Source organism: Stylophora pistillata, chromosome 12 (genome assembly GCF_964205215.1).
Source record: "Stylophora pistillata chromosome 12, jaStyPist1.2, whole genome shotgun sequence".
In the NCBI taxonomy this organism is placed as follows: Eukaryota; Metazoa; Cnidaria; class Anthozoa; order Scleractinia; family Pocilloporidae; genus Stylophora; species Stylophora pistillata.
Window position 1 is genome coordinate 6,646,987 of NC_142530.1, and position 20,845 is coordinate 6,667,831.

The following is a 20,845-nucleotide window of genomic DNA, read 5'->3' on the forward strand; positions in this document are numbered from 1 at the left end:
CGTTGTGTCCAGCCAAGATTGTGCAAACAGGCTTTGTGGATCGTGTTGAAGCTGAATCTATTCTAGCCCTCAAAAAAGTTAAGTACTGCCTAAGTACTTGCGATAACTCAAAGGCTTCTACCAGTCGATTATCTTTGAAAAGTCGGCGGATTCCATTGACAGTTTTAACTGTAAGTTTGTTGACCTTTGACGCGTGAGAATCTATGTCTTTGGTTGGTAGAATGTAGCACGAGAATTGTTTAGCTGACCTATCCACGGCAGCGACCTGACATACTTCTGCTTATATTCCCGTTGAATTTGTCTCGATGTCAAATAAAACAAAGTGATAAAATTTACTGTCATCAAATTTTTCCTTTTGAACTGTGGGTCTCGAAGTGTATTTCGGAACTGCATTTTCGTACTGTTCTTGTTGTTTCGTGACAGCAGCGGTTATATCATAAAGATCAGTGATTGAAAGTTCAGAATTGTTCAACTCCAATGTTGTCGCAGAAGAGTTCAGGTTCAGGCCAATGCCACTTTCCTACATGGTACCTTCTTTACCCTCGTTTTTCGAGGTTTCTGAAATCTGGTGTTTGTGTAATTGTGATAGACGTTGTTTGAATGCAACTGTTGATTTCCTTTGTTTGTCCTTCGAACTTTTCATGTCCATTTTCGTATTATGGTCTACACAGAAAAGACCTGGCTCTATGTTAAGTGACGCTAGAGTTTGAGGAATTTACCTGTAACCTAAATTTACTTGAGAGGCAATGCAGGACACTATAATCATTGCTTTCACTTCCCCCGTAAAAGCGAATTTTGGGGTTCTTCGAGCCCACCACACTGTTCAGAGACTCGTTACGTTGAGGATTTGCTGCAGGTGCAAGTTTGTTTATAACAATGTCTGTGCTATATTCATCAAAGAGAGATTTCAGGGTTGATTGAATGCTATCTCCTTGGAGGTCTTTGCCATAGGGAAGATCTCTGTGACAATAATGAGAAGGGTCTTTCATGTATCTACACCATGTTTCTCTACAACCAGTGTGGTCACCAAATGCATGAGGCACAATGCTTTGAATTGCAGATTTCATGTTTGTAGCATCCCCCTTATTTTGTGCAATACAGTATGTAAAGGATTTGACAAGGTAATTTATGACTTTCTGTGACAACACTGAACTGTTGGGGAACTTACTTCGTTGGCTCAAGTTGTATAGGCGTGTTGTAAGGGATCTTTTTATGTGAACTGTATCACTTCATTTTTCCACACCATAGGGTACCTTTTGCTCTGGGTGAGATTCAGTCATTGAATCATCATCCCCGGTGTAAATTGAAAATTTGACATTTGATTTAGTTACCTTATTGAAAAGTTCAACTGCAGCTAAAGGCTCCATTGACTTTGAAGAGCCTGAATGATTTTTTTCTACAGTCATGGTCATTTGGTTGTTTTCCTGCCTTTTTAGCTTCGTCACAGGAGTGGCACATTTTATTTTTTGTTGTGTAGTCAAGGACCTTACCAGTTGAAAGGCCCATGACTGCAGCATGTCCGGTCTTAGAGTTGAAACCTCGCCCCCGTTTCTGCCACCCCATGTCATAAGAACAGGCAATAGGTACCAAATTGTTCTGGTCAGGCTTGTTACCATTTTCAATTGCCTTCTCTCATTCAAGGTTTAGAAATTGCTGGCAACTATTTTTTGCTACTAACTCTATTGCCTTTCCAGCTTCCCTTTCCCGATTTTTAAAAGTCAATGAGTTCAGTGCAGGCACATTGAGGATTGAAAGTAAATTGTTTAAATGGGTGTTGCCCACTCCTGTGTGTAAACAGCCAAGGGCAGCTCTCGTGTTCACATCAAAGGTCAGTGGACCGCGTGCACCAGATCTGTGCTCTTTTGATGTTTTAATGGTGTTTCCCCCATTGCATTGGCTGCATATAACAGTAAACGTGCTTGCCAAGCCACTGTGCTGTTCTTCAATAACATTGCCAAAAGACAAAGGGCCTAGAAATATTGTAAAATACACTGTAAACTAACAGGGAAAAAAGACTCCACAATATTTGTTAAGTTGTTTTATATGATAATGGCGTAAAATATGCTATAGTGCAGTTAAAAATAGTGAGAATTTACTGTAATGACAAAATAAACATTCCTTCAGACCATCTGTAAGGGTTTCTAAGTCCACCAGTCTGGATCCTTGTGGCAGGTTCGCCTTCCTCTTAGCTTTATTCTGCTGATGGGAATCAGGGTTGGATTCAACAGAACAGGTAGGTCGATAATTAGGACAAGCTTGACAGGAAAATCTTACCAAAAATTAAGACTTCCGAATAAAGAAAAATGTACTGACCTCACGTGCTCGTATCATTCTTATTGCTGGGGGTTCGTTTTCCATGGATATGTTATCATACTGGAGCTTCCTTTTGGCATTCCACGTTTTGAACCCTCCGTATAACCTTTTTATTTTTGTTTCTTTTCTGGTTTCGATCACTTCCACTTTCCGAAAGCGACCCGACGCATTACGGATGTTGTGTAGGCGTTGTGTAAACTTCTGGTCTTTCACTGTCAATATTGTGCTCATTACTGGAAAGTAGCGATGCCGTTTCACTCTCGTCAAGTAAACTTCGCGATTATGTGACAAAAATTGTGTACTCGCGTGAAGCCGCCATGTTTGTTTACATATTTGATGCCATTTAAAAGGGCGCGCTATTTTCGTACCCATTCTTCGCCCGGCCAAAAAACCCTATTGAGCCACCTTAAGGGAATGGAAAGCAAGGTAAGTCGCTCACGTTTGAACCGTCGACAATTTTAATTGTACCTCGAGAATTTTTCTTGCATCACATAGCTAAAGCCACCAAATCACTTGGCGAAACCAGATGTTTTGTATTTTTGTGCGCCACGCCAGTGCGCAAACAATGCAAACCCTTTCAAAGTCAGGTGTCAATATCTAGCAAATAGAGGAAACAAGATATTTTTAGAATGAAAACCACTTTTATTTCAAACTCGTCGAGAAAGCGGTGCCTCACATTTTACAATCTTCAGTAAAAAAACTTAAAGTACACAATACGGAGTTATTTAAGACAGAGATTTGCCTGCTACCACTCCCCTTGGCAGAATGTGGCGCCGACAATCGACAACTGAATGGTCAAATCCTCAAGCGAAATGAAAATTTCAAGCGTTCCGGTATCGAAGCAAGATCTACAAAAAACCGGTAAGTGCTTTACAGTTGTAAAAAAAGTGTATTCAAAATATAATGATAAAGACTGGAATTTCTCGGTAAACTCTTGTGAAAAACAGTTCAGTTAAAAGTCACAACTTTAACTGTTTTTCTTTCATCGCAGGGAGTCGCTCGTTGGTGTCAATGCTGTACTGAAAGTTTATGGAAATATTTACTGGAGAATTATTAAAAGTTACTCCAGTAAACATTCCGCCAACTGCTCCTGCCATCAGGTAACTAGAACGACTGGCATTGCTGTCAAGGTCACTAGTAGCTGCTGTGTTGCTTGGCGTGGCTGAGCTATTCAGAACAATCTCCCGTAAAGCATGACTTGAATAGCCGTTGGTAGTTGTCGTGCTTGGCGTGGGTTGAAACCGGCCAACTTATTCGACATTCGCCGCTGTTTTTCCAGAGGATTATCGCTGTATCTGGATATGGATTCCGGATTGGAGTGGCCAGTGAGCTCTGATATCTCCACTGGATCGAAATCATCACTGAGCGCTTGGATGACAGTTTTGCGACCACTCGAATTCGTGAATTTGCCGTCTAGTGTTTTTTGAAACCACGTTGTATCTAAAAGAGGCCAGTTCGTCGTCTGTATAGGCTACAATGGTTCGGATTTCGGGAAAAGATGCTTGACCCTTTTCGGCATTGATACCTGTTTTGGTTTTCTTTCGTAACGCTTGTTTGGTTTTCCTCGGCGAGAACTGTCGTTTGGCTTTCTTCCCTCGTCTCTGGCAGTTTGATTTTTTGCTATGCGTTTTCTCGTACTTTTGAGCGTGAGTGGTTTCCTCCAATTTTCTAAAAATTTCAATTTCAATTCAAAATTTGGGAGACATTCGTTTTCTATAAATTTCTTCATATTTGTTCATATTTTCGTAGCACTAGTTGTATTTACGTTCGTAACAATAATTTTTGCTCGCGACTCACGTCAGCTATATCGCTTTATGCGTTAGGGCGATTCCACGCTAAATACCCTCTCTTCCGGTTGACGTATTGACCAATCAGAGCGCGTGTTTACTTTAAGCTATGCGATTCTGAGCAATACTGAGCAAATTCAGGCAATGAAATTTCTAAGGCAGCAGAATTCAGTCCACGCTTACATAAGCGGCCGCCTAAAGAAGTGAGATTTTTCCTCAGTAAAACTACCCTGTATGTACGAAAATGACAGTGAAGGGCTAGTAGAGCCTTTCACTGCCATTAGACCATGTGGACGCGGTTATTAAAGGTTAGATAACGCTATCCACAGGATAAATCTGCATCTAGTGGATGGCATAGTGCGTTTCAGGCTATCACTTATCCGCTGAACAGCGATTTATCCGTTGGATAGCGGTATCCGTCCTTTATACAACTGGACCCTGGTCACGACCTGTGTCCTATTGGGAGGCTTCCGGCATAAAAGCGATAGGATTAAACGACTTACACGAAGATTATTATGCATTGTCTTGAATAGTAAACATCTTAAGAGTAAGTCAGGTAGTGTCAAGTTCATTACATTGACTCCATCTGCTATGAGAAGAAAATACAAGGCGATAAAAAGCTTACCTCAGTTTAATTTAAAATTTCTTCTTTTTGGGAGACCCAAGGTACTGTACTTTGCATTTATTGGGATTACAACATGTAAGTAATAACAGTCATATTTATTTGAGGTGCAAAAGCTTTTAAAAATCGCAGCTAACTCAGCCCTCGTAAATCACAGTCATTGAGGAGAAGGTTAATTGTATAGCCCTATAGTGCAACAATACATATTTATAATTCTACACTTTTTAGCCTGGTTACTTTCATTACTTTGATGCCAACGTCAGTGGTAGTAGTAGGTGGCAATCTCTGAGTTTTTCTATGGAGCATTGTAGCTGAGAGATATGTCTAAGGGGTGAGTGAACGATTAAGTCAATCATTTAACTTGGCTGTTCAGTAAGCGAATTATTTCAATCTAGAAATTCTAGAGGTGGTGGCTGGTCGAAAGATGGCTGTACGCTGGTGTCCCATAGCAATGATACAGTTACCTGTGAATGTAATCACTTGACGAATTTTGCAGTTTTGATGGATCCGTCTGGGATATCCTCTGTTAGTTGACGATATAAATGAACCCTCAACTTCACTCCTAAGAGTGACCGAAATAGCTCCGTCTCCCCATATCGCGACACTCAGCTGCTGAGTAGAAAAGTGACGACTAGGGATATTGTGAAGGTGTAGTCTGATCGTCCGGGTGAGTGTAGTCCTGAGAAGGACTGTTGTCGGTGGTAGTGACTGACGTTTCGACAACCTGTGCGGAAGTCATCATCAGAGTCAATGATGACTTCCGCACAGGTTGTCTCTAGAAACGAAACCGCTGTCCTCATCGCAGACGCCCTGGAATTCATGTACACCCCATGGCCTGACAACAGTGACAAATACGCAATGAGAAGCCAGCTTATTGACCTTATTGGGGATTACATATTCTTTGCACCGAGTCATGAGGTGGCCGATATTCACAGCAAATACGCGCCAGTTTACATGTACGAGTTCGCTCACCGTTCAAAGACAGCGAGTGCCACTCCGGAGTGGATGGGTGTGGCCCATGACGAAAACGTGCCTTTTGACTTTGGCGCACCTCTGACGTTACCGTTCTATAATGACGTTGACAAATACATCAGTTTGACAATCATGGCACTGTATACCAACTTTGCTAAGTATGGCGATCCAACACCGCTGCCGGTAAGCGGTGTTACTTGGGAGAAGTACAACTCAAATCACAGAGCTTACCTTCGAGTTGACAGCAAATCCAAGATGGCTTTTTCATTCGCTCCTCGCCGAATGGCTTTTTGGAACAATTATCATCCTAAACTTACTCAAGTAACCTTTGGTACAACAACCACCAGTGCTGGTGCGAAAGATACCGGGGAAGTATTTATTAATGTTTTGCTAGCTCTTGCTTTGACAATTTTTAACTGATTTGCCTCTCGATTGAGTCTAGGGCTAGAAAACCTGGTGATTTTGTTTTTTTTTTTAATCCAGAATAACCAATCGATTCCACCCATAATAACAGAAGCAGGAAGGTAGATATCGATCGACCCAGACAAAAGCTAAGCCTGGGAAAGACTGAAAATAAATTTATATACTCTGGTCGACTTTATTTAATTCTTTGCCTCAAGCCATCAAGCGAGCTGAGTCCTTGCAGATTTGAACATCGAATTAAAAATTACAAGTTTTTATAACTTCCAGTTTCTATACATAATTAGTCATTTCTACGACAGTATTGTTCGCTTTTGAATCAGGGCCCCTTCAGATTGCCTGGATACCAGCCCCTTCAGATTGCCTGGATACCAGCCCCCCATCTATCTATCTATCTGTCTATCTTTAACAATTATTCGTCGAAGGCGAGGTGAATATCGTCTAATGAATGAATGAATGAACTTTAATAATTACTCCTGTACATACTTTTCAGCAACTATTTACAATGGTAAACAGTTTACAATCACAAATGTCCAATGGGTATCATACAAAGACTATAAATGTGCCCCTTTTAGTGAGTCCTTCAAAGAATGTTTCAGTGACTTTACTGAAGGCAAGATTACTAGGTCACTACTCGGGGAATTTAATAGTGAAACTTCTCTATAGGCAAAGGTTCGTTGACCGTTCGCGGACTTATAAAAAGGGATCTGAAGTTTGTTGCTATGCCGCGAATAATCCCCTCGACTTCCTCTCGGGGATTATTCGACAATATTCACCGAACCTGAGGGGAATAACTGTTTTAGTATTATTTCAGAGCTCAACAACAAAGAAATTTCTAAAATCATAACATTTTAGTGACATTTATTAACATCTAGTTTTAACATTTTTTAATAAACCGCGTGGAGCGGTTTATATAGCGTCATATAACTAACCGCTCGACCAATCAGATTGCTGGAAACTCTTTGCTCAGCTCTGAAATTATACTAACATTTTATATAAACCGCGTGGAGCGGTTTTTATTTAGTTCTTATTGACCGAGCGGGAGGTCTGCATGGGAGAATCTTGACCGAGGTCGAGATTCTCCCATACAGACCGACCTAGCTCGGTTAATAAGGTATTTATTATATGGCTGTGTCTTGTATGCCAATTTTTTATATTCTTTGTACCTTTTTTTTCTAGACCAGTCTAGATGCCAGTCTAGATGGGAAAATCTAGACCGTTTTCAATATTGATTTTAGCCAATCAAATTCGTGAATTCGGTAGTTTCCAGTCCTTGTGAGACACAGCCATATACTAAAGCGTCATATAAGGAACCGCTCGACCAATCAGATTGCTGGAAACTCTTTGCTCAGCTCTGAAATTATACTAAAGTCCAATAGTTTAAACCATTGAACTTTTTTCTGTGTTAATCAACGATTATTTTTGAAGTGGATTTTGAATCATAACGAGACCGAAAGTCTTTTGCATCAAACCTTGTGTTATCATATTGTAATCGGCTTGGCTTTTACTTCATGGTTGTTGTTTTAAAACTACACATTTTTTTCTTATCCTTTCAATTTGTAAGTTTTCCTAAAATTCATGCGTGTTAACACGCTTTTCGTATTAAGATGCGCATTGCACGTGCGGCACGCATTGCACGTGCGGCACGCATTGCACGTGCAGCACGCATTGCACGTGCGGCACGCATTGCACGTGCTCATGCACAACGGCTGATTGTTACGTTTTTGAATAGTGATTAGGTTACTGTAGTTGAAATCTTTAATATCGAGAGAAGGAGGAAGAAAACTTTGGCAGGGTAGGATAGATGTTATATGCTAATAAACCTATTGTAAGATAGAGGGGGGCATTGGAAATTTCGGTTTTGCGGTTTTGACTACTTTTTTAGATTGATTTTTCGGTTTTTTGTACTAAGAAATTTCAGTTTTTCGGTTTTTGTGTCCATTGCGGGTTGCGAATTTTCCTTATTCTAGCTTTTGATTTTCGGTTTTTGTAAAAAATACTGACGGGTTTTCGGATTTGGTATCCAGTTTCTCTTCCATCTGAGCGGAAATTATGCGCCTCCACTGATATCGAATAGCTGCGAAACCTCTGTAAGCTCCATTTGTCACCATCGTATCGGATCGATTAAGGTCTTGATAACTGGGATGCGGAAATTTATCGGTTTTGGCGGTTTTGCGCGAGGTTTCGCATGCAGTTTTGATCTAATTTTTTTGAGGTTTCAGACGATTTTTTTCTACGATTTTGCGGTTTCTTATAGACTCCAATGCCCCCCTCAAAATAAGCAGCAGCCTCCAATCAGCGCGAAAATATGCTCGGATATTTTTCCACGGACAAAATCTATTCTAAGATGCGAAATGTTTTCCGAGAGCGAAGCTCGGGAAAAATCTTTCGACCGCCCCTTTCCACTCCAACCTCGTTCCCAGGGCTTTTTCCCTTAGCTGGGGGAAAAGGCTCTGGGAACGAGGTTGTTTCCACCCTTCATAGGCGAGAAAATAATCCCCAGTCCTGTACTCTGAGTTTCTTTTTGTCTCACTGGGATATTAGTCCTTTTTGCCGAATGGGTTTTTGTGATTATTTTTCTCTGGCAGCAGTCCATCGAAAAGCGGTATGGACTATGGCCAAGGTTACGTATTGCGATTGCCGGTCATGAAACATTGAGATAAGATATTCTCAAGATGCAAAATTTGTGACGTCAACATGCTATTAGTTCATGCTGAATTTGGTTTCAAACTACGTCAAATTCGAGTAGTATTTCGATAAACTAAAAGCGATGAGCTATCAAATTATTCAGAAAATGATCAAAAGGGAAGAAAATTTGGTAACCACCTGTCGCGGATGGACAGAGAAATTGGACTTCTGTCATACAGGGCGATTCATTAGAGAAACATTTGATACTTAATAACACTGACATTTTCCACAGATGATTTAAGTCATTTTCCATTTTGCGGGAATTGGCATTCTTTAGATAAAAACGGACAGATCTGCAACGAATTGGATGGCCATTAGGACAAGATGGCAGACTCTCTGAGCGAGATTGGTGTGAATATCAAGACATATTCGTAGCGTGATTTGTTTCACCTGAATATTGAATTTTAACTGTTTACTTAAAAAAAAAAGAAGCTATTTCAGGCAATCCACTTATGTCTTTGAACCCACACGACGAATTTGAAAGGCCATTATACCAAATTTTTTATGTGGGGGAGGGGGGGATGGGGAACGCATGAAATGCCTGAAAGATCGATTTTGTGAATTTTTCGACGTCTTAACCCATTTGTTATCTCTTTCTAGAAATCCCACCACAAGCGAAGATTTTGAAATCATCCAGCTGTTAATTGAATTAAGGTTAATTATCTTTAAGACGTTCGAAAAAATAACTTGGCAACTCTTGATGAATTTCACGACGAAGTGTTTGATAACAAATCTTTTCCCAAGCTGACTCCAAAATATTTGTCATTTCGCTCTCCCCCCCACCACCCTGCTTGAAATAAACACGTCATTGTTTCCACGGAAAGAGAACTTAGAATTTCATGTGTCACGATTTTTGTAACTTCGAATTTAAATCCTTATTGGGTATCAGGAAGCTCATTACAGAGGAATTTAGTCCGTGGGATGGGAGCAAAGTTGAACCACTCGTTTCGTCGGGGAAATACTGTTCGAGTCGAGAAATATAATTACTTCTTAATAGCTAATCATTTATTCTTGAACGAGATGTTATTCATGGTCAATGATGTTCTGTTATCGAGACATTATTGTTTGTATTGCGGCCATTAAGATCTCGACTTCCTTAAATAAACTCCTGCAAAACCTTTTGGCTGAGTTATCTAACAGAGGTCAAGTTCTATAACTAGCTGAACGTTGAAAGAAGCCTGTCTGTCACTAAGTTTTCACTTATGGAAACAGAAGGAGCCTTCTAAAATAACCTAGCTTTTATCGGTGTGAGGTTGCAAGCAATTATATGAAGTGGTCTTCAAGGTTGTTTTGTTTTGTTTTGGTCGGATAACGCAGGGAGCGCTGTTTTTCTACATGACTAGTCGACGACGATGGAATTCTTCACAATTTGCTACATAGTGGCCTCTTTAATGACCACAGGACGTTTCTTGGCTTCTGCTGAAGATGATTTGATTACAGTGAAAACACAATATGGATCGATTAAGGGAAATGTTCGTCGTTTTGATGACCTCAACATGCCCATCCGAGCTGTGGATAAATTTCTTGGGATTCCGTTTGCAGCGCCGCCTTTGGGTGAGTTACGTTTTAAGCCTCCGCAGCCCCCTCAGGCCTGGAACCCAGCTATTTACGATGCCTCGTATTTTAGGAACATCTGTATTCAAGATCCTGAGTACAATGAGTTCTTCTGGCCAAATTTTTCCATTCCACAAAGCGAAGATTGCTTATACCTTAATGTGTACTCGCCACATCGGGACTCGAGCTCCAGAGAACTCTATCCAGTAATGGTTTACATTCACGGTGGGGGCTATGAAGCCGGAACCCCCGCCGTAAGTCCGGGAGATGTGATCCCCCTGTGGGGTGTCGTTCTGGTGACCATACAATACCGTTTGGGCCCTTTTGGGTTCATTTCTTCAGGTGACGAAGAGGCGCCGGGAAATTATGGGATGCTGGATCAGGTCAAAGCTCTAAAATGGATCCAAAACAACATAGAGCCCTTTGGAGGTAATTCGTCGGCGGTTACCGTATTTGGTGAGAGCGCCGGAGGGTCCAGCGTAGGCCTCCTGCTGTTGTCCCCTCTCACGAAGAGCCTCCTTCACCACGCAATATCAATCAGCGGAGTGGACCTCTCCCCTTTTGCCATTGGTTCAAACGAGGATGTATGGAAACAGAGCAAGACAGCTGCCAAAAAAATGGGTTGTAACGTAGAGAAGAGCGGTGACATGATCAAATGTCTACGTTCGATTGACGCTGCAAAGTTCCCCGTTAAGGATATAAATGTGTGGAGGCCCATAGTTGATGGAAACTTTCTACTAGACACTCCACGAAAGCTGAGAAAGGCTGGAAAGTTCCATCATGTCCCATACTTGGCGGGGTTTACCAGCCAGGAAGGCTCCTACTTTTTCCCACGCCTCCTCGACAACGCATCGCCTGAGAATTTCCTTCAGCGAACGAAGTTGGTATTTTACAACATTGGCAACGAATATGGACAGATGTTGGACGGAGACCTTCCAAAAAGTCTTCTTGATACCTTAATGTTGTTGTATACACCGTGGCCTGATCAAAATGATCACATCAAGGTGAAAATTGCATTAGCAGAGGAAGTCGGAGACTTCACCATGAGTGCCCCAACCCACGCAGATCTGGTTATTCACAGTAAAAACGCCCCTGTGTTCATGTACGAATTTGCCCATAGCTCTACGCTTAGCCTGAGGCCCTCATGGAAAGGACCTGCACACAAGGATGACACCCCGTACCAGTTCGGCTTTCCTTTAATGAATCTGACCGTTTTACAACAGTATAACGAGGCGGACCGAAACCTAAGCTACCTGTTAATCACGCTTTTAACAAACTTTGCCAAATATGGTAACCCGACTCCCCAACCAGTCAGCAGTGTATCGTGGGAAGGATTTAACTCGAGTCACATGGTGTATTTTCGTATCCAATCACAGCCTGAGATGGCAGTCAACTACAAACCAACCAAAATGGCGTTTTGGAATGAGTTCTATGAGAGGATGTTGTTAGAGGAACCTCATACATGCCAGGCTTTATCTGGTGCTCTTAATAGGTGCTTCCTTGTCCGTAGCTTGACCGTGTTTTCTTGTTTCTTCTTGTCTTACATGATTTTTACTTAATAGGGAAAATATTTCGATTTATCAGGGAACAAATTTATCTGCAATTAGGGGAAAATGTAGCACCCAGGTTGTAAATGTCTGAGAAAGATTCTCTGTTCCGAAAAACAAAAAGCAATGGTGCTGTAGCGAGCTGGTGCTCAAGGTTTTTCGCTGACGTCGACTTGCCTAAATGTTCACATTAGATAGCTAGTGTTATAGAAAAGTAGATGCGAAGTAGGAATGCATTCATTAGAGCACAACGATTAGGAAGAAAAAAGTCTAACATGAAAGATAAATGGAGTTCTGTTATCCCACACTTCTTTAGGGCTTGGAATTACGTAGTTAGAGAACTTGATGAAAGTTTCGCCCCATTGTAAGTTCGCCCCTCTTCCAAATAGGCGAGTTCGCCCCCTGAAGTAAAACCAGTACGTTCCTAAATGTCTCAGCTCGTTTCCCTACGGCAGAACAGATTTCTTTTTTTTCGAAATCTTAATATAAAGAAACCGTAAGGAAACAAGTTGAAATATTTTGGGGCGAACCTGTAAAAAGGTGGAGGTGAACTTATTTTACTTCAGGGGCGAATTCTAGCCATTAATTTTCGCCGTCAGCGGGGCGGGGGATGGGAGGATTCTGGGGGGATCACATTGTTTTCAGGGGAACGGAGGGGTGGGGGATCAGTCATCGCTAATAGAGGGTTGTAAGAATTCTACAAAGCATTAGGGGAGGTCAAAATCCTCCAAATCAACCCCCCTCCCTTAGGTAAGAGACAATGAGGGGTCCCAAATCACCAGTTACCCCTCCCCAAGGGTATCTGGGGCTCTAAATGACACTTTGATCGGTAATTGTCTTTACCTTGTAGAACCATTAGCCATGGGAGTTATTTGAAGGTAGAATGAATCTTTTTTTTTTTTGGAAGAAAATAAAAGTGGATGGAGATCTTTTTCAAATAAAATTCGGTAAAAACTCAGAATTTCTTTTGTTGTTTTAAGTAAATTTTATTAACATAATGAGCAATGATTTCGACCTTTACTTAACATTCTCAGGAATAGGTATGGCATTATGCGCCATTATCATAGATGCTGATTCGGAGAATGAACTATTTTGTATTTAACAAATGGTAAACACCACAGCGTACACTATTGAGTTATGGATGCACGCGGGAGGTTGCTAAGCACGAAAGAAGCGTAATTGACCAATCAGAGCGCGCGCTTTATTTTGGTTATGTTATAATATAAAATCGGGCCGGATTGTCCTTATTTCTCATTTGGATAATGAAAAGCGGACTAATTATAGTATCTGGGCAACTACGCATCCACCCCTCCCCTAGCCAAATAACAGTCAACTGATAACAATCAATAATAATTAATAATTAATTAATAATTAATTAATAATTAACAATGAACTATTTTGTATTATAAAATCGGGCCGGATTGTCCTTATTTCTCATTTGGATAATGAAAAGCGGACTAATTATAGTATCTGGGCAACTACGCATCCACCCCTCCCCTAGCCAAATAACAGTCAACTGATAACAATTAATAATAATTAATAATTAATTAATAATTAATTAATAATTAATAATGAACTATTTTGTATTATAAAATCGGGCCGGATTGTCCTTACTTCTCATTTGGATAATGAAAAGCGGACTAATTATAGTATCTGGGCAACTACGCATCCACCCCTCCCCTAGCCAAATAACAGTCAACTGATAACAATTAATAATAATTAATTAATAATTAATAATTAATTAATAATTAATAATGAACTATTTTGTATTATAAAATCGGGCCGGATTGTCCTTACTTCTCATTTGGATAATGAAAAGCGGACTAATTATAGTATCTGGGCAACTACGCATCCACCCCTCCCCTAGCCAAATAACAGTCAACTGATAACAATTAAGGGTTAATGTTGGATTAGGGAAGGGGTGAGCGCGCGGTTCCTCAGGCACCGACATTGATCCTGAAACGGAACAAATTTTCAAGTCGGATTTAGTTCTTGTAACAAAGTACTTACATTGTAATAACTAGTCGATACTAGTCGCAAGTTTTAATGACAGAGTTTAAAAACATTTTGATTTGAAGAATGACAGTCTAGATATTGGTAAATTCGTAACACAGGCTAACAGAAGGATTTTATGTCGTAGTGGAATGCAGTAAGCGACTCGAGCTGTAACCTAGAAATTTTCGAAACTTCACTCGCAACACATCAATTAGCCTCTACTGATAGGATCACTTTTAATATTTGTGCTACAATTAGAAAAAGGATTATAGATTCTGTGATATTTTGCTTCTCTCATCGAGATTCAGACAATTTGCAATTATGCTGTTTATAAAACTTGAATTTATGAAAATGCTTTCCAAGCGCGGATCAAAACAGCCTAAACATGAGAATCACGTAAGCGAGAAAAATAGTATTTATCAGTCGTATATCTTTCAATTGCGTTCCTTTACTTGACGCGGAGACAACTTCAGGGCACTTTTTTGGGGCACTAAGCAATGTTTTGTAATACTCACGCCAGAATGCCATCTGAGTTGGTCGATAGTTGCTCGCACGCGCCAGTTTTCCTTGAATCAGGAGATAATCCAAGTGACTCTGGTTGAATCGCGGCCACGAAGCCTCGAATACGGGCTCGGGTGTCGGGTTGCCAAATTTGGCAAAGTTCGTGAAAAGTGTTAAAACCATGTCGCTAATATTGCGGTCGGCTTCGTCGTAATTTTGTAACACAGTGAGGTTCATAAGAGGAAAACCAAACTGGTATGGTGTGTCGTCCTTATGGCGTACTCCCAACCATTCGGGGTCTGGGTTGAGCTTGGAGCGATGCGCAAACTCGTACAGAAAAGCTGGCTGCTGCGTGCTGTGGTAGCTCAAACTCTCATGCGCGGGCTCCGCCACACAGGAATCAGTGATCGCGTCGGAAAAACCGCGTTTAAGTTTACAACTGTCCTTTGCGTAAGGCCAAGGTGTGTATTGAAAAATGACTGCGTCCATGAAGGAGTTAGGAACCTCAGTTTTATGCGCAGCCACCCAAGTTTGTCCGTATTTATTGAGGATGTAATTCAAAGCAAATGACAGGTTCTCGCGGAAAGTTGTGGGCGCGACAGTTTTGAGGTGACGCGGAAAAAAATACGCGCCTTCCTGGCTTGTAAAGCCGGCCATGAGTGGGACTTTGTTGAAGCGGCCAGATTTTCTAAGCTCCTCAGGGGTATCTGGAAGAAAGTTGCCGTCCACCACAGGTCTCCAAATATTGGCCCTTTCCAGTACCAAGAGTTCTTGAGCTTCCTTCGAGCGAAGGCATGTTATAGTAGCAGCGCTTTTGTCCGTGGCACACCCGAGCTTTTTGGCCAATTCGTTTGTATGTACAACTGCGGTTGCGCTGGAGCCGATTGCGTAAGGAGAAAGTTCCACTCCGCTTATTGCAATAGCGCGGTGAAAGAGGCCCTTCGAAAGAGGGGACAGGACATGTAGACCCACGCTAGACCCACCGGCGCTTTCACCAAATATGGTAACACTTGAAGGCTCTCCTCCAAAGTTTTCAATGTTCTCTTTAACCCATTTCAAAGCTTCGATCTGGTCCAACATCCCGTAATTCCCAGGGGCCACAGAGTCGCCGGTGGTAACGAAACCAAACGGTCCCAAACGATATTGTATAGTGACGAGTACCACCCCCCAAAGGGGTACGATGTCTCCGGGGGATACAACGGGAGTGCCCACTTCGTATCCCCCTCCGTGAATGTATACCATGACGGGGTATAGTTTCTTTGAGTCCCCAGAACTTTCGTTATGGTGGGGTGTATACACGTTCAGGTACAAACAGTCCTCGCTCTCGGGATGGGAGAAATTCGGCCAGAAGTGTACGTTGTAGTCACCAGGCTGTATGCAAATACTTCGATAGTATGAGGCGTTGTATGTAGAGGGTTGCCAAGCGGACGCTGGCTTTGGAGGTTTAAACCGCAGTTCGTTGACCGGTGACGAGGCGTACGGAATACCAAGGAACTTGCTCACGGTTTTGATGGGTTTGTTGATACCTTGAAATCGACGGATTACTCCACGAACTGATCCATATCTCGTGGTAATGACAACGGTGTCCTCGGCAGACTGGACTAAAATGGATTCACTAATTGCAAGCACGAACAAAGCAGCAATCAACATTGTCCTCGAAGTCATGAGTACTTTCCCTTTTCGAAAACTCACAGTGCAGCTGCTTTTTGGCTCACCGGAGCAGAGTTTCTTTCGGTGTCTTAATACTTCGACAAATGCCGCCGAAAGATCACTTAATTAGTGGAAATTTCACTCTCGTAAGCTGAAATATCTATCCAATGACAAGTATCTTTCAAGGTCTTTGCCCTGGAAAATTAACAGAAAAATGCATACCAGAGTTATATGTGGCAATTGGGGCGGAGACTATATGTCAGCTCAGATCTGTTATCCAACTATTAACCTGAAAGAATCATAATTTACCTCACTTGTAAGTAGGCGTAGCACCTTCAGCCGGGAATAATTTATCATCTGTTCCGCTAAAACAGTCTTCTCTCCGTTTACGTGAGAGTGAGTTCACCATTTAAGCCATTGGTAAGCCTTTAAGAAGCGACAGCTATGCGTTTATCGGCTTTTTTTTTGCGGAAGACAAATATATTTAAACAAAGCATAATGAACGAAAATACACCTCGAGATATTTGGAATACGATCAAGCTTTAGAGGCAATGGTTTCTTCAAAGGTCACCTGAACTATCAGGCCTGAATTTTATGAACTGTCCTCTGACTCTAGTACTAAAACATCATTAGATACCACATTGATACGTGACTGGGATAGTGAATTTTCGAAGCGATTTTTTTGGCGTTTTACGACGCAAAATGAGCGATGATAATCATTATTTTCGAAGCTAATTTCGGAAGCACTTGATGAAGTCACCTCAGTATCTTTTCATCAAACAGAAAAATTAATATAGTATTTCGTTTTCGAGCATAGAGGCTTCGCAGTCAAATCTATTACGCAGTAACAATAGGGGCAATGAACTCTTACACAGATAACAAAAATAATTAGAAAGGTCCTTTCCTGTCATAATTCATCAACGTATTTGCGTCATTAGTCATTTTCGCTGGTTTTTCTTAATTACTTAATAACAATATACGCAAAATCAACAAACGCTTTTTCACGCGCGAACTGCCAAGAACCTCAGCAATGCAAACGACCCTTGATGCGTGATTGACAAGCTACTTCTCTCGAAAGCGGCAGCGTTTATTGCACACGATACTCGAAGGATTATATTCCTTTTGTACGAATCAGTTTGCAATTTTTCAAAAGTGACATTTTTACGACCCATACAAATTTCGAATAATAGCATTTGCGTTTTAGAGTTTACAGCGCCATAGTAGTTCGAGTTCCTTTGAGTTTTGCACAAACGAAACATGAGTTTTAATAATGCATGGAAGTTTATCATCTTAAAATGCAGCAATATAAAATAATTTGTTCTCTTTCTGAGTTCTTCCAAAGAATAAAAAGTTTGATAATTATATCACGCCCTTTCGCGATCTCCACGCAAATAAACTCTAGTTTACATAGCTTGGAACGAGTTGGTCAACATTCAAATCCCAAGTTTCTTGTTTGGTTCATGTTTCCTCACAGTAAGTTCCGAGTATCGTTTCTCGAAAATCCCACGAGAACTATTTGCATAGAATATGCCCAAAAGTTAGATATTTGCACGCTCTTTTTATTAAAGCACACATTATTTCAAAAACGCCTGTTTAATAACAACCATTCTCAGGGAAATTTTGAAACATTTCCATCTGTTCCCAGATTATTATCATATCGATAGATAAAGGAACATCAATTTGTAATCATGAATTTTCAATTCTATTCTCTGCATGGCGTCAGAAATCCTTTCCGGCTTTGTTTTGGTACAATGAGTCAAAAGCTTGGCTGCAATATTTATCAGCAGATATATATTTGATTTTTGTAGATAACACTAAAATCACGGCGTTTTTAACATACGATTTTAGTGCACGTGTTTTCCATCTCCCAGGATCACAACATTGAACTTAATGGTATAGTTAGATAAAAAAGATAACTTTTTGTTATATGCGTTTTGGATATTCACCATAAATTTGTTTTTTACGAACGGTCAACTTGCGAGCGTTTGTGAGACGAAAGGTCTGGCAAATTGTAATTAAATGACTGTGTTTGTCAAAAAGGGTCATTAATTCTTTGTTGGCATAAATCACAGATGAAGAGGTATCGACTCTTGACAAGCGCTTTATTGCTCCTTAACAGACTTTGCAATCGTAGAACTCAAAGCAGTCTATAGCTCTGATTCGACTTTCTTATGAAACCGTTTAGCTATTAAACAGTTTAATTTTTGCCATGTAAAAAAAAAGCCGTAAGTGGAATAATAGTTATCATAACATATGTATCATTATAAACACTTTTAGTAGTTTATGCCTTGTTTATGACTTGGTATACAGCCTATAATGTTTTTTTTTGTTTTTGTTTTTTTTTTTTTTTTTTAAGTTTGTGACCGTGAGTTCTTCAGAAAAATGGCAAACATTTCTCTTATTCGTGGCAAACGCGTTTCTTTTTTAGCTTTCATTTTTGAAAGATGCTAAAAGTAAAGTCAAAGGTGGTCGTCGAAGTTGAAATATGGATCACAACAGCTATAGTATCTGTCCCACAAGAACACCACTGAACACGCATGTTCTTCTATAAGGATTCATTTGGGATCATTCGAGACAAAACCACTTTTCTATTTATTGGCTTCAGTCGCTATCAGGGCCAGTTTCTCTAACATTTGATTGGCCATGGAACAGCAAAATCAGTGCAATGTTTACATACAAATAGAAGATGAAAACCGAAGTAAGATTTTGACCAGGGCTTTGGTCAGGATCGTGGCTCTTACAGAGCGGAAGCCGCCGTTAAGTCCAAAGTTAAGTCTACCTTTTTTTCTACAAATAAACACAAAAAGCGATTAGCCTAATATAGAGAGAGCATTGCAAGCCATGCAAGCAGAATTCCATTGCATGTATTCTGGTGTAAGTACTGTACTATGAATGGTGTAAATGTTTTAATATATATATTTTTTATTCTTTATCATGTATTGAAAAATATTATTACAGCATCATTTTGTAATTTCTGTACTGCAGGCGCCAACGGTCTGTAATCAGGTGATCGTAGGCTGTGATGTAACAAGTTTTATCGTTAGTGTTCTCGTAGCGTTCCTCATTTTTAAAAGCATAAATAAAAAAAAAATGTTTGAAAAAAAGTATTTACCCTTTTCCCTCGATCTCCCTAAAGCAATGTTGATCTTCAAACTGAACGAACTCTGGTGTACAGCAAATGACAAAGGCGGAGGAGCTAGTTAGAAGAAATTGTGTCACTACCTTCCGTCGGTGATAACTGTAGTTCCAGTCTATCATAATCAGGGTCAAAAGTTATTGGCAGTTCAAGAAGAAAATGTTGCTTGACATTCTCGTTCAAATAAGTAAGCTTCCTTTCCGTCCAAAAACTGAGTTGAAAGGTTGAATAGCGAAAGTTCAATATTGCGTTAGAGATGGAGAGGCGGAAACATTATGGCCGGGTAAAAAAAAGGAGCATACTAAGATTTGTGCCACTAGTAGTACCTTGCTTGAGGTAAACGAGTCCTAGATTTTTTGATTGTTTATTTAAGTTCCTAGCATGAAGAAATACTCAGCTGCTCTTTATGATAACAGTGCTCACAAAAGGAGCTCGAACTCAGTATGAACTTTCGCAATCTTTCACGCGACAATTGTTGTTGAAAAGGATTTAAAAATAATGTGGTTGTAGTATCAATCGTATTACATGGATAAGAACTTAACAAAACAGCCGGCGAGTCTTTTCTCTCGGAATTTGAATGTCGGCGATTTAAGCCTATTAGACGAGTTTCAACTTGCAATCATCACCGAAAAAAATGTTCGACACACAGCTTACACTGACTCTGTTAAAAAAGCATCCTTCCTCTTCGCAATTTTGGGCAATTTCATGACGGACCCAAAGCTCTTATAATCAATTCAATCAGTAAAGTAATGGTAGAGGAACACACGCATACACAGGAGAGACACAGAGGCCAAAAGGTCAGAGAATTTTTTAACCGGCGAATTGCTGCCACCGTGCAAGGCTTAGTTGGCCGGGGTACTCGCTGCTTTGACTTCAAGCCAAGCATTTCCTGGTTTGTAGAGCTTCCACGAGAGTGATGTTACAGCTACGCGCGATATGCATAAACAAACGATCATGTAAGATAGTTTGTTTTATTGAAACACTTAGACAATATCAACCAAGATAAACTTGGGTACATCGCTCAAATACCAACGTCTGCATATGGAACTTAAAAGCTGCTTTCTCTCAAGTTGTTTTCTTTTTCAAGTGAGCGAGAACGTGTGGGGATTTTTTTTATCTCGGAAAATTCCCCTATCTAGTTAAAAGTTTACGAGTCACTGTCGCCATCGACCATTTCGCCAAAATATATATTCGCCAAAATATATATTCGCCAAAATATATATTCGCCAAAATATATATTCGCCAAAATATATATTCGCCAAAATATATATTCGCCAAAATATATATTCGCCAAAATATATATTCGCCAAAATATATATTCGCCAAAATATATATTCGCCTTCTCTCAGCTGGAGCCAAAAGCTCATCCCAGGCTCTTTGGCACTCATTTCCACTTGGTTTTCGCTTTACCATATAAGAAAAATACTTCGATCGTTCTTTATATAAAATGCTGTCGACAGGAAATTTATTCACACAAGTGGCAAACCCTTGGAAGAAATGAGAAGTAGAGGCAAACGAAGAGTTCTTGGGATTTTTTATGAGCCATAATCAATCGAACTCCCTACAACAAAAACTTGTTCAATCGGGCATGTTTAATACAGCTTTGTTGTCGCAATTAACAGATTATTCTCAAGAGGCTGTTTCTTTTACTTCAATTTAC

The 20,845-nt window shown here is 40.4% G+C and overlaps 3 protein-coding genes and 1 pseudogene across 4 annotated transcripts; 2 read left to right on the forward strand and 2 right to left on the reverse strand.

Annotated features, from left to right (window-relative positions):
• Positions 1–762: 762 nt before the first annotated feature.
• Positions 763–2,631, reverse strand: LOC148718578 (uncharacterized; annotated as a pseudogene). The gene is made up of 3 exons (XR_015994154.1): positions 2,314–2,631; positions 2,097–2,199; positions 763–1,970 (listed from the first exon to the last, which is right to left on the reverse strand). The product of XR_015994154.1 is annotated as an uncharacterized LOC148718578 (transcript).
• Positions 2,632–2,923: 292 nt separating this feature from the next.
• LOC148718579 (neuroligin-3-like) lies at positions 2,924–6,377 on the forward strand. The gene is made up of 2 exons (XM_088741611.1): positions 2,924–3,174; positions 3,305–6,377. Exon 2 carries the CDS (start codon positions 5,473–5,475, stop codon positions 6,112–6,114), a length of 642 nt encoding a protein of 213 aa, XP_088597737.1. The 5' UTR covers positions 2,924–3,174; positions 3,305–5,472; the 3' UTR covers positions 6,115–6,377.
• A 2,957-nt stretch (positions 6,378–9,334) lies between these two features.
• LOC111333254 (neuroligin-4, X-linked) lies at positions 9,335–12,864 on the forward strand. The gene has a single exon (XM_088741305.1). The coding sequence runs from the start codon at positions 10,155–10,157 to the stop codon at positions 11,913–11,915; it is 1,761 nt and encodes a 586-aa protein (XP_088597431.1). The 5' UTR covers positions 9,335–10,154; the 3' UTR covers positions 11,916–12,864.
• LOC111333057 (cocaine esterase) lies at positions 12,865–16,724 on the reverse strand. The gene is made up of 2 exons (XM_022938583.2): positions 16,359–16,724; positions 12,865–16,244 (listed from the first exon to the last, which is right to left on the reverse strand). The coding sequence occupies exon 2, from the start codon at positions 16,062–16,064 to the stop codon at positions 14,268–14,270; it is 1,797 nt and encodes a 598-aa protein (XP_022794318.2). The 5' UTR covers positions 16,065–16,244; positions 16,359–16,724; the 3' UTR covers positions 12,865–14,267.
• Between the last annotated feature and the right edge of the window lie 4,121 nt (positions 16,725–20,845).

Coding starts and splice junctions, on each gene's coding strand:
- LOC148718579 (XM_088741611.1), top strand. CDS start 5,473: ATGATGACTTCCGCACAGGTTGTCTCTAGAAACGAAACCGCTGTCCTC.
- LOC111333254 (XM_088741305.1), top strand. CDS start 10,155: ATGGAATTCTTCACAATTTGCTACATAGTGGCCTCTTTAATGACCACA.
- LOC111333057 (XM_022938583.2), bottom strand. CDS start 16,064: ATGACTTCGAGGACAATGTTGATTGCTGCTTTGTTCGTGCTTGCAATT.